Consider the following 12,080-nt stretch of genomic DNA (forward strand, 5'->3'; position numbering starts at 1 on the left):
TTTATGAAAGAAAGGGGGAGCAATGCATATTAATGAACATTAATACAAATGTAAATATGCCAGATTATAGCCTGAGGCTTATTTTATATAATAGAACAGCGACAAATTAATTCGAGGAAGAGAGAGAACATGATTTACAGTTCATCTGTATTACACCGAGTCTAAGAGAGAAAGAAGAGGAATAATCCACTGTGGATATTGCCCATGCCCATCTTACAAACCTAACGAATTACAATACAGTTCACAAACCATTGCATGTTTGGATCTCTCAACCACCAGTTCAATATCAAAGTCTTTGAAACTGACTTTTGGTGTGAGATTTGGGGAATTGATATTGTATTAAGTATTCTAAGTATCCTTTGCTTGTAGTTGTGTTTACTCTTTTGATTGAGCAGCCTGTTAAATATTTTTTTCACCTAGTTTTGCATTCTGTCTTATAAATTTACACTGTTGACAATATTGATTTATAAAGAAAACAGATGTTCCTAATTCTGCGTATCTAGGCTAGTTCAGAGTTTAGTGCAGATCTATCCAGCCATCCGTGTTCTTCCTCTTATACGGTAGGGGGCGCTGTTACACATCCTCTTACTTATCTGAGTACAATATCAAAGTCCCAAATCTTTCACCATTTTAGCATGATTGAAAATACACACCGCGTCTGAAACAGCCTGAAGCAGAAACTTTTTTAAATATTTTTTTACTTGTTTGCTTATCCATTGTCCTTGTTTGTTATGTTATTATTGTCACAACAATTATATTCAAACTCATTGAAATGATATTTTTTCATTAAATAAAGCACATAATCTGCACTTGTTGTTCCAGACACAACAGCACACACATAAAACATGTTTATTAGGTAGAATCGCTGCGGCTGGTTAGTACAAAAACCCTCATTAACATGGAAAGGATCATTTTTCTCACGTGGTTTGGGCTTTTCGGGCGTTTTCTGTATTTGCATTGATTTTGGATTGTTATTAAGTTCCTTTTTTGTCCACATGTTGTTTAGATATAATGTGATTATTTGGGAATGCCGTTGTTGTATTGGCATTATAAAGAGGACTCATGCCCTAGGCCTACTCTATGTTTCTGTGAAACGCCGCCACTGCTTTCATAAACTCAAACCTGTTTACTATTATTAAAATAGTAAACTAATATACTTATAAGTTCACTTGTTGTACAGATACAGAACAAGTAAGAAACGCAGTTGCACTTAAAGTTTACTACTTTTACACTTATAGTAGCCTACACTTAAACCTTTACTTTTATAAAAGTGGGCCAATTTAGTCCCAAGCAGAATTAAAATAGTGTTGAAATTGAAATCTTGTTTCTTGTTTCCGTCCCAATCAGAAATCTGATTATTTTTCTCACCCCATTGGCAGATCATTTTGCCAGTTTAAGCAAAAACTCTCTTCATTTAGATTTTATTTTCAACAAAACAAGAAAAAATATCTTATGTCGTTTTACTGATCTAGTAAATGCATCTTGATTTAAGAATTGTTAGATTTATTTTTATTTTTTTTGGTAGTAGTAATAAGAACGTTTTTTTTTTTTTTTTTTTAAATAATTCTGATCATATTTTTCTTACTGGTTGAGTTGTCATTGTTTTACCCCCTTCTTTTCCTTTTAATTGTATGGTAATGTCTCCAGTGCAGTGGTAGAGATGATAGTACCAGAGCTCGACAGGCAGAGGGCGAGATTTCCTCTTCTGACACCTGTGTGTTGTTTCGGTGAAGGTTCGAGATCTTGCTATAAAATCACATCATAGGATTTCCTTTGGATCGCTAATCCTGGATTGCAGCATATTATTGTCTTTATTATTTCGTAAAAAAATGGGAATGCCACACTGTGTCTTAATCATCATGAATCTTTTTTTAAATAAAAGCATCATCATTTAGATTGTATATTTCAGCAAAGCGGCGGAGTGTGAATCACACGATCCCGTCTGGACTCGCTCAGAGTCTCGCCTGCTTCAGTGCACCTCAAACGAGCCCACACACACACACACACACACACACACACACACACACACACACGCACAGCTGACTGACAGCTCCAGCACGCCGCCTTCTCTTCATTCTCGGTTCGCTTCTGCTCGCGTTTTCATCTTCTGGAGTTCACATACTCTCTCTCAGCCGTGATGTGCGGCTACGCGGTGTTTGTGAGGTGATATACGGACACACACACACACACACACACACACACACACACACACACACACACACACACACACACACACACACACACACACACACACACACACACACACACACACACACACACACACACACACACACACACACACACACACACACACACGCACAGCTGACTGACAGCTCCAGCACGCCGCCTTCTCTTCATTCTCGGTTCGCTTCTGCTCGCGTTTTCATCTTCTGGAGTTCACATACTCTCTCTCAGCCGTGATGTGCGGCTACGCGGTGTTTGTGAGGTGATATACGGACACACACACACACACACACACACACACACACACACACACACACACACACACACACACACACACACACACACACACACACCATGCAGAATGGATAAAACCACTGGGTGCACCTGGTTGAGTCCGGTCAGCGACCGGGTCGGCGTGCCTTTGGATCAGGTAAGCCTGTCAGAACACTTCCCACTGTTGGGAACACTTTTGGGTGAGGTTAACAACCATTACGTGTGCTCTTTGCCTGACCAGTAACAAGTAGACTATAAAACGTTTGTAATATTGTACTAGTTAACTCAGCTCAAGACAGATAGTCAGGCTGTATGAGAACTGGTTTCTCAAGTTTTCTTTCTCTCTCCAAAGCTAGCACATTCTGGGGTTTTCATTAGCAACACTCGCCTTTGTCCGGGTTGCTGGGGAGACAATTACAAACATTTTGAAGCATAATTTAAATATGAAGCTTTTAATAGAGCTGTTCAATGATGAACTATTGAATTCCACATTATACTGCAATATTTGTCTGTAAATCTGCTTTGAAACAATGTACAGCATACAACTTATAATGTTTTAAACAAGAGACTTGCCAGTTCAGTTCAGTGATTTAATTCATTTATCCGGCTCTATTAAAACAGACTGTTGATCAATGTGCCCTACAATAACAGATAAAAACAGACAATACAGAAATCAAATATAGACTTTATTAGTCTCTTTAATATGGAAGTAATATTCTATGTACTGTGCTTAAAGAGAGAAATAATATTTATTTTTTAATATTTAATAACTTAATAAGACATGTCAATGTCAATAGGCTAAATAAAAATCAAAGTAACATTTAATTATCTTTTTTTGGAGAATAAGCTAGAGGTTTCTCCAACTTAGGTAAAACTTCATTAAATTATATGGAATTTATATGGAATGGCTAATATTGGTTAGACTGGTTTAGCACTATTGGCTAGTATTGGTTAGACTGGTTCAGCACTATTGGGTAGTATTGGTTAGACTGGTTCAGCACTATTGGTTAGTATTGGTTAGACTGGTTCAGCACTATTGGGTAGTATTGGTTGGACTGGTTCAGCACTATTGGTTAGTATTGGTTAGACTGGTTCAGCACTATTGGCTGGTATTGGTTAGACTGGTTCAGCACTATTGGCTAGTATTGGTTGGACTGGTTCAGCACTATTGGTTAGTATTGGTTAGACTGGTTCAGCACTATTGGTTAGTATTGGTTATGCTGGTTCAGCACTATTGGGTAGTATTGGTTGGACTGGTTCAGCACTATTGGTTAGTATTGGTTAGACTGGTTCAGCACTATTGGTTAGTATTGGTTATGCTGGTTCAGCACTATTGGGTAGTATTGGTTAGACTGGTTCAGCACTATTGGCTAGTATTGGTTGGACTGGTTCAGCACTATTGGTTAGTATTGGTTAGACTGGTTCAGCACTATTGGGTAGTATTGGTTAGACTGGTTCAGCACTATTGGCTAGTATTGGTTGGACTGGTTCAGCACTATTGGTTAGTATTGGTTAGACTGGTTCAGCACTATTGGTTAGTATTGGTTATGCTGGTTCAGCACTATTGGGTAGTATTGGTTAGACTGGTTCAGCACTATTGGCTAGTATTGGTTGGACTGGTTCAGCACTATTGGTTAGTATTGGTTAGACTGGTTCAGCACTATTGGGTAGTATTGGTTAGACTGGTTCAGCACTATTGGCTAGTATTGGTTAGACTGGTTCAGCACTATTGGCTAGTATTGGTTAGACTGGTTCAGCACTATTGGTTAGTATTGTTAGACTGGTTCAGCACTATTGGCTAGTATTGGTTAGACTGGTTCAGCACTATTGGCTAGTATTGGTTAGACTGGTTCAGCACTATTCGTTAGTATTGGTTAGACTGGTTCAGCACTATTGGCTAGTATTGGTTAGACTGGTTCAGCACTATTGGCTAGTATTGGTTAGACTGGTTCAGCACTATTGACTAGTATTGGTTAGACTGGTTCAGCACTATTGGCTAGTATTGGTTAGACTGGTTCAGCACTATTGGCTAGTATTGGTTAGACTGGTTTAGCTCTATTGGGTAGTATTGGTTAGACTGGTTCAGCACTATTGGGTAGTATTGGTTAGGCTGGTTCAGCATTATTGGGTAGTATTGGTTAGACTGGTTCAGCACTATTGGCTAGTATTGGTTAGACTGGTTTAGCTCTATTGGGTAGTATTGGTTAGGCTGGTTCAGCACTATTGGGTAGTATTGGTTAGGCTGGTTCAGCATTATTGGGTAGTATTGGTTAGACTGGTTAAGCACTATTCGTTAGTATTGGTTAGACTGGTTCAGCACTATTGGCTAGTATTGGTTAGACTGGTTCAGCACTATTGGCTAGTATTGGTTAGACTGGTTTAGCTCTATTGGGTAGTATTGGTTAGACTGGTTTAGCTCTATTGGGTATAATTGGTTAGACTGGTTTAGCACTATTGGGTAGTATTAGTTAGACTGGTTCAGCACTTGGGTAGTATTGGTTATGCTGGTTCAGCAAAATATTGGGTAGTATTGGTTAGACTGGTTCAGCACTATTGGCTAGTATTGGTTAGACTGGTTTAGCTCTATTGGGTAGTATTGGTTAGACTGGTTTAGCTCTATTGGGTAGTATTGGTTACACTGGTTTAGCACTATTGGCTAGTATTGGTTAGACTGGTTCAGCACTTGGGTAGTATTGGTTATGCTGGTTCAGCAAAATATTGGGTAGTATTGGTTAGACTGGTTTAGCACTATTGGGTAGTATTGGTTAGACTGGTTTAGCACTATTGGGTAGTATTGGTTAGACTGGTTCAGCACTATTGGCTGTTATTGGTTAGATTTGTTCAGCAATCTTGGGTAGTATTGGTTAGACTGGTTCAGCAAAATATTGGGTAGTATTGGTTAGACTGGTTCAGCACTATTGGGTAGTATTAGTTAGACTGGTTCAGCAAAATATTGGGTAGTATTGGTTAGACTGGTTCAGCACTATTGGCTGGTATTGGTTAGACTGGTTTAGCATTATTGGGTAGTATTGGTAGACTGGTTTAGCACTATTGTAGTATTGGTAGACTGGTTTAGCACTATTGGTAGTATTGGTAGACTGGTTCAGCCCTATTGGGTAGTATTGGTTAGACTGATTCAGCAAAATATTGGGTAGTATTGGTTAGATTGGTTTAGCACTATTGGGTAGTATTGGTAGACTGGTTTAGCACTATTGGTAGTATTGGTAGACTGGTTCAGCCCTATTGGGTAGTATTGGTTAGACTGATTCAGCAAAATATTGGGTAGTATTGGTTAGATTGGTTTAGCACTATTGGTAGTATTGGTAGACTGGTTTAGCACTATTGGTAGTATTGGTAGACTGGTTCAGCCCTATTGGGTAGTATTGGTTAGACTGATTCAGCAAAATATTGGGTAGTATTGGTTAGATTGGTTTAGCACTATTGGGTAGTATTGGTAGACTGGTTTAGCACTATTGGTAGTATTGGTAGACTGGTTCAGCCCTATTGGATAGTATTGGATAGACCGGTTTAGCACTATTGGGTAGTATTAGTTATGCTGGTTCAGCAAAATATTGAGTAGTATTGGTTAGACCTGGTTCAGCAATCTTGGGTATTATTAGTTAGACTGGTTCAGCACTATTGGGTAGTATTGGACAGACTGGTTTAGCACTATTGGTAGTATTGGTAGACTGGTTTAGCACTATTGGTAGTATTGGTTAGACTGGTTTAGCACTATTGGGTAGTATTGGTTAGACTGGTTCAGTAAAATATTGGGTAGTATTGGTTAGACGGGTTCAGCAATCTTGGGTAGTATTGGTTAGACTAGTTCGGCACTATTGGGTAGTATTAGTTAGACTGGTTCAGCACTATTGGGTAGTATTGGTTAGACTGGTTCAGCACTTTTGGTTAGGCTGGTTCAGCGTTATTGGGTAGTATTGGTTAGGCTGGTTCAGCACTATTGGTTGGTATTGGTTAGACTGGTTCAGCACTATTGGGTAGTATTGGTTAGACTGGTTTAGCACTATTGGGTAGTATTGGTTAGGCTGGTTCAGCACTATTGGGTAGTATTGGTTAGACTGGTTCAGCACTATTGGCTGGTATTGGTTAGATTTGTTTAGCAATCTTGGGTAGTATTGGTTAGACTGGTTCAGCAAAATATTGGGTAGTATTAGTTAGACTGGTTTAGCACTATTGGGTAGTATTAGTTAGACTGGTTCAGCAAAATATTGGGTAGTATTGGTTAGACTGGTTCAGCACTATTGGCTGGTATTGGTTAGACTGGTTTAGCATTATTGGGTAGTATTGGTAGACTGGTTTAGCACTATTGGTAGTATTGGTTAGACTGGTTTAGCACTATTGGTAGTATTGGTAGACTGGTTCAGCCCTATTGGGTAGTATTGGTTAGACTGATTCAGCAAAATATTGGGTAGTATTGGTTAGATTGGTTTAGCACTATTGGGTAGTATTGGTAGACTGGTTTAGCACTATTGGTAGTATTGGTAGACTGGTTCAGCCCTATTGGGTAGTATTGGTTAGACTGATTCAGCAATATTGGATAGTATTGGATAGACTGGTTTAGCATTATTGGGTAGTATTAGTTATGCTGGTTCAGCAAAATATTGGGTAGTATTGGTTAGACCTGGTTCAGCAATCTTGGGTAGTATTGGTTAGACCTGGTTTAGCACTATTGGGTATTATTAGTTAGACTGGTTCAGCACTATTGGGTAGTATTGGATAGATTGGTTTAGCACTATTGGTAGTATTGGTAGACTGGTTCAGCCCTATTGGGTAGTATTGGTTAGACTGGTTTAGCACTATTGGGTATTATTAGTTAGACTGGTTCAGCACTATTGGGTAGTATTGGATAGACTGGTTTAGCACTATTGGTAGTATTGGTAGACTGGTTCAGCCCTATTGGGTAGTATTGGTTAGACTGGTTTAGCACTATTGGGTAGTATTGGTAGACTGGTTTAGCACTATTGGTAGTATTGGTTAGACTGGTTCAGCCCTATTGGGTAGTATTGGTTAGACTGATTCAGCAATATTGGATAGTATTGGATAGACTGGTTTAGCACTATTGGTAGTATTGGTAGACTGGTTCAGCCCTATTGGGTAGTATTGGTTAGACCTGGTTTAGTACTATTGGGTATTATTAGTTAGACTGGTTCAGCACTATTGGGTAGTATTGGATAGACTGGTTTAGCACTATTGGTAGTATTGGTAGACTGGTTCAGCCCTATTGGGTAGTATTGGTTAGACTGGTTTAGCACTATTGGGTAGTATTGGTAGACTGGTTTAGCACTATTGGTAGTATTGGTTAGACTGGTTCAGCCCTATTGGGTAGTATTGGTTAGACTGATTCAGCAATATTGGATAATATTGGATAGACTGGTTTAGCACTATTGGGTAGTATTAGTTATGCTGGTTCAGCAAAATATTGGGTAGTATTGGTTAGACGGGTTCAGCAATCTTGGGTAGAATTGGTTAGACTAGTTCGGCACTATTGGGTAGTAATAGTTAGACTGGTTCAGCACTATAGGGTAGTATTGGTTAGACTGGTTCGGCACTTTTGGGTAGTATTGGTTAGGCTGGTTAAGCATTGTTGGGTAGTATTGGTTAGGCTGGTTCGGCATTATTGGGTAGTATTGGTTAGGCTGGTTCAGCACTATTGGTTGGTATTGGTTAGACTGGTTCAGCACTATTGGGTAGTATTGGTTAGACTGGTTCAGCACTATTTGATAGTATTGGTTAGACTGGTTCAGCACTATTGGGTAGTATTGGTTATGCTGTTTCAGCACTATTGGTTAGTATTGGTTAGACTGGTTCAGCACTATTGGCTGGTATTGGATATGCTTGTTCAGCACTATTGGGTAGTATTGGTTAGACTGGTTCAGTACTTTTGGGTAGTATTGATTAGACTGGTTCAGCACTATTGTTTAGTATTGGTTAGGCTGGTTCAGCCCTATTGGGTAGTATTGGTTAGACTGGTTCAGCAATATTGGATAGTATTGGTTAGACTGGTTTAGCACTATTGGGTAGTATTAGTTATGCTGGTTCAGCAAAATATTGGGTAGTATTGGTTAGACTGGTTCAGCACTATTGGGTAGTATTAGTTAGACTGGTTCAGCACTATTGGGTAGTATTGGTTAGACTGGTTCAGCACTATTGGGTAGTATTGGTTAGGCTGGTTCAGCACTATTGGGTAGTATTGGTTATGCTGGTTCAGCACTATTGTTTAGTATTGGTTATACTGGTTCAGCACTATTGGTTAGTATTGGTTAGACTGGTTCATCACTATTTGATAGTATTGGTTAGACTGGTTCAGCACTATTGGTTAGTATTGGTTATGCTGGTTCAGCACTATTGTTTAGTATTGGTTATACTGGTTCAGCACTATTGGTTAGTATTGGTTAGACTGGTTCATCACTATTTGATAGTATTGGTTAGACTGGTTCAGCACTATTGGCTGGTATTGGTTATGCTTGTTCAGCACTATTGGTTAGTATTGTTAGACTGGTTCAGTACTTTTGGGTAGTATTGGTTAGACTGGTTCAGCACTATTGGTTAGTATTGGTTAGGCTGGTTCAGCACTATTGGCTGGTATTGGTTATTCTGGTTCAGCACTATTAGTTAGTATTGGTTATGCTGGTTCAGCACCATTGGTTAGACCGGTCCAGCACTATTGTTTAGTATTGGTTAGACTGGTTCAGCACAATTGGGTATTATTGGTTAGACTGGTTCAGCACTATTGGGTAGTATTGGTTAGACTGGTCCAGCACTATTGGGTAGAATTTGTTAGACTGGTTCAGCACTATTGTTAGTATTGGTTAGGCTGGTTCAGCACTATTGGCTGGTATTGGTTATTCTGGTTCAGCACTATTAGTTAGTATTGGTTATGCTGGTTCAGCACTATAGGTTAGACCGGTCCAGCACTATTGTTTAGTATTGGTTAGACTGGTTCAGCACAATTGGGTATTATTGGTTAGACTGGTTCAGCACTATTGGGTAGTATTGGTTAGACTGGTCCAGCACTATTGGGTAGAATTTGTTAGACTGGTTCAGCACTATTGGTTAGTATTGGTTAGACTGGTTCAGCACTATTCGTTAGTATTGGTTAGACTGGTTCAGCACTATTGTTAGTATTGGTTAGACTGGTTCAGCACTATTGGCTGGTATTGGTTATGTTGGTTCAGCACTATTGGTTAGTATTGTTAGACCGGTTCAGTACTTTTGGTTAGTATTGGTTATGCTGGTTCAGCACTATTGGTTAGTGTTGGTTAGACTGGTTTAGCTCTATTGGGTAGTATTGGTTAGACTGGATCAGCAATATTGGGCATTATTTGTTTGACTGGTTCAGCACTATTGGTTAGTATTGGTTATGCTGGTTCAGCACTATTGGTTAGTATTGGTTTGACCGATTCAGCAATTTTGGCTATTATTGGTTAGACTGGTTCAGCACTTTTGGCTAATATTGGTTAGACTGGTTCAACACTATTGTTTAGTATTGGTTATGCTGGTTCAGCACTATTGGTTAGTATTGGTTAGACTGGTTCAGCACTATTGGGTAGTATTGGTTATGCTGGTTCAGCACTATTGGTTAGTATTGGTTTGACTGTTTCAGCACTATTGGTTAGTATAGGTTAGACTGGTTCAACATTACTGGCAAGTATTTGTTAGACTGGTTCAGCACTATTGGGTAGTATTGGTTTTGCTGGTTCAGCACTATTGGTTAGTATTGGTTTGACCGATTCAGCAATTTTGGCTATTATTGGTTAGACTGGTTCAGCACTTTTGGCTAATATTGGTTAGACTGGTTCAACACTATTGTTTAGTATTGGTTATGCTGGTTCAGCACTATTGGTTAGTATTGGTTAGACTGGTTCAGCACTATTGGGTAGTATTGGTTTGACTGTTTCAGCAGTATTGGTTAGTATTGGTTAGACTGGTTCAGCACTATTGGGTAGTATTGGTTAGACTGGTTAAGCACCATTAGTTAGTATTGGTTATGCTGGTTCCGCGTTTTTGGTTAGTATTGTTTATGCTGGTTCAGCAATATTGTGTAGTATTGATTAGACTGGTTAAGCACCATTGGTTAGTATTGGTTATGCTGGTTCAGCACTATTGGGTAGTAAAGATTAGACTGGTTAAGCACAATTGGTTAGTGTTGGTTAGACTGGTTTAGCAGTATTGGTAAATATTGGTTAGACTGGTTTAGCACTATTGGGTTGTATTGGTTAGACTGGTTTAGCACTATTGGTTAGTATTGGTTAGACTGGTTCAACATTACTGGCAAGTATTTGTTAGACTGGTTCAGCACTATTGGATAGTATTGGTTATGCTGGTTCAGCACTATTGGTTAGTATTGGTTTGACCGATTCAGCAATATTGGCTATTATTGGTTAGACTGGTTCAGCACTTTTAGCTAATAATGGTTAGACTGGTTCAGCACTTTTGGCTAGTATTGGTTATGCTGGTTCAGCACTATTGGTTAGTATTGGTTAGACTGGTTCAGCACTATTCGTTAGTATTGGTTAGACTGGTTCAGCACTATTGGGTAGTATTGGTTAGACTGGTTCAGCACTATTGGGTAGTATTGGTTATGCTGGTTCAGCACTATTGGTTAGTATTGGTTAGACTGGTTCAGCACTATTGGGTAGTATTGGTTAGACTGGTTCAGCACTATTGGGTAGTATTGGTTATGCGGGTTCAGCACTATTGGTTAGTATTGGTTAGACTGGTTCAGCACTTTTGGGTAGTATTGGTTACATTTACATTTACATTTATGCATTTGGCAGACACTTTTATCCAAAGCGACTTACATTGCATTCAAAATACACATTTTATCTTGACTTTTTTTTGTGTCAATTCTTGCTTTCCCTGGGAATCAAACCCATGAACTTGGCGTTGCTAGCGCCATGCTCTACTCATTGAGCTACAGGAAAGACAGGTTCATTTCTATTGGTTAGTATTGGTTATGCTGGTTTAGCACTTTTGGTTAGTATTGGTTAGACTGGTTCAGCACTATTGGTTAGTATTGGTTATGCTGGTTCAGCATTACTGGTTAGTACTGGTTAGACAGGTTCAGCAATTTTGAATAGTATTGGTTAGATTGGTTCAGCACTACTGGTTAATATTGGTTAGACTGTTTCAGCACTATTGTTTAATATTGTTGATGTTGGTTCAGAATTTTTGGTTAGTATTGGCTAGACTGGTTCAGCAATTTTGGTTAGTATTGGTTATGCTGGTTCAGCACTATTGTGTAGTATTGGTTAGACTGGTTAAGCACCATTGGTTAGTATTGGTTATGCTGGTTCAGCACTATTGGGTAGTAATGGTTAGACTGGTTTAGCAGTATTGGTAAGTATTGGTTAGACTGGTTTAGCACTATTGGTTAATATTGGTTAGACTGGTTTAACAGTATTGGTGAGCATTAGTTAGACTGGTTCAGCACTATTGTGTAGTATTGGTTAGACTGGTTAAGCACAATTGGTTAGACTGGTTTAGCACTATTGGTAAGTATTGGTTACACTGGTTTAGCACTATTGTGTAGTATTGGTTAGACTGGTTAAGCACCATTGGTTAGACTGGTTTAGCACTATTGGTAAGTATTGGTTAGACTGGTT

The 12,080-nt window shown here is 39.1% G+C and overlaps 1 protein-coding gene across 2 annotated transcripts in view; it reads left to right on the top strand.

The window, feature by feature from the left end:
* Positions 1-2,335: 2,335 nt before the first annotated feature.
* Positions 2,336-12,080, top strand: part of mboat1 (membrane bound O-acyltransferase domain containing 1) — a 46,635-nt gene continuing 36,890 nt past the window's right edge. The window contains exons 1-2 of one of the 2 annotated variants that reach the window (XM_067449421.1): positions 2,352-2,457; positions 2,504-2,614. In XM_067449421.1, the coding sequence (XP_067305522.1) occupies positions 2,546-2,614 (69 nt within the window). In that variant the 5' untranslated portion in view covers positions 2,352-2,457; positions 2,504-2,545. Of the gene's footprint in view, positions 2,615-12,080 lie in introns of both variants that reach the window. The other variant, XM_067449420.1, reaches the window with a different exon arrangement.

Source organism: Pseudorasbora parva, chromosome 7, assembly GCF_024679245.1.
Source record: "Pseudorasbora parva isolate DD20220531a chromosome 7, ASM2467924v1, whole genome shotgun sequence".
Classification (NCBI taxonomy): domain Eukaryota; kingdom Metazoa; phylum Chordata; class Actinopteri; order Cypriniformes; family Gobionidae; genus Pseudorasbora; species Pseudorasbora parva.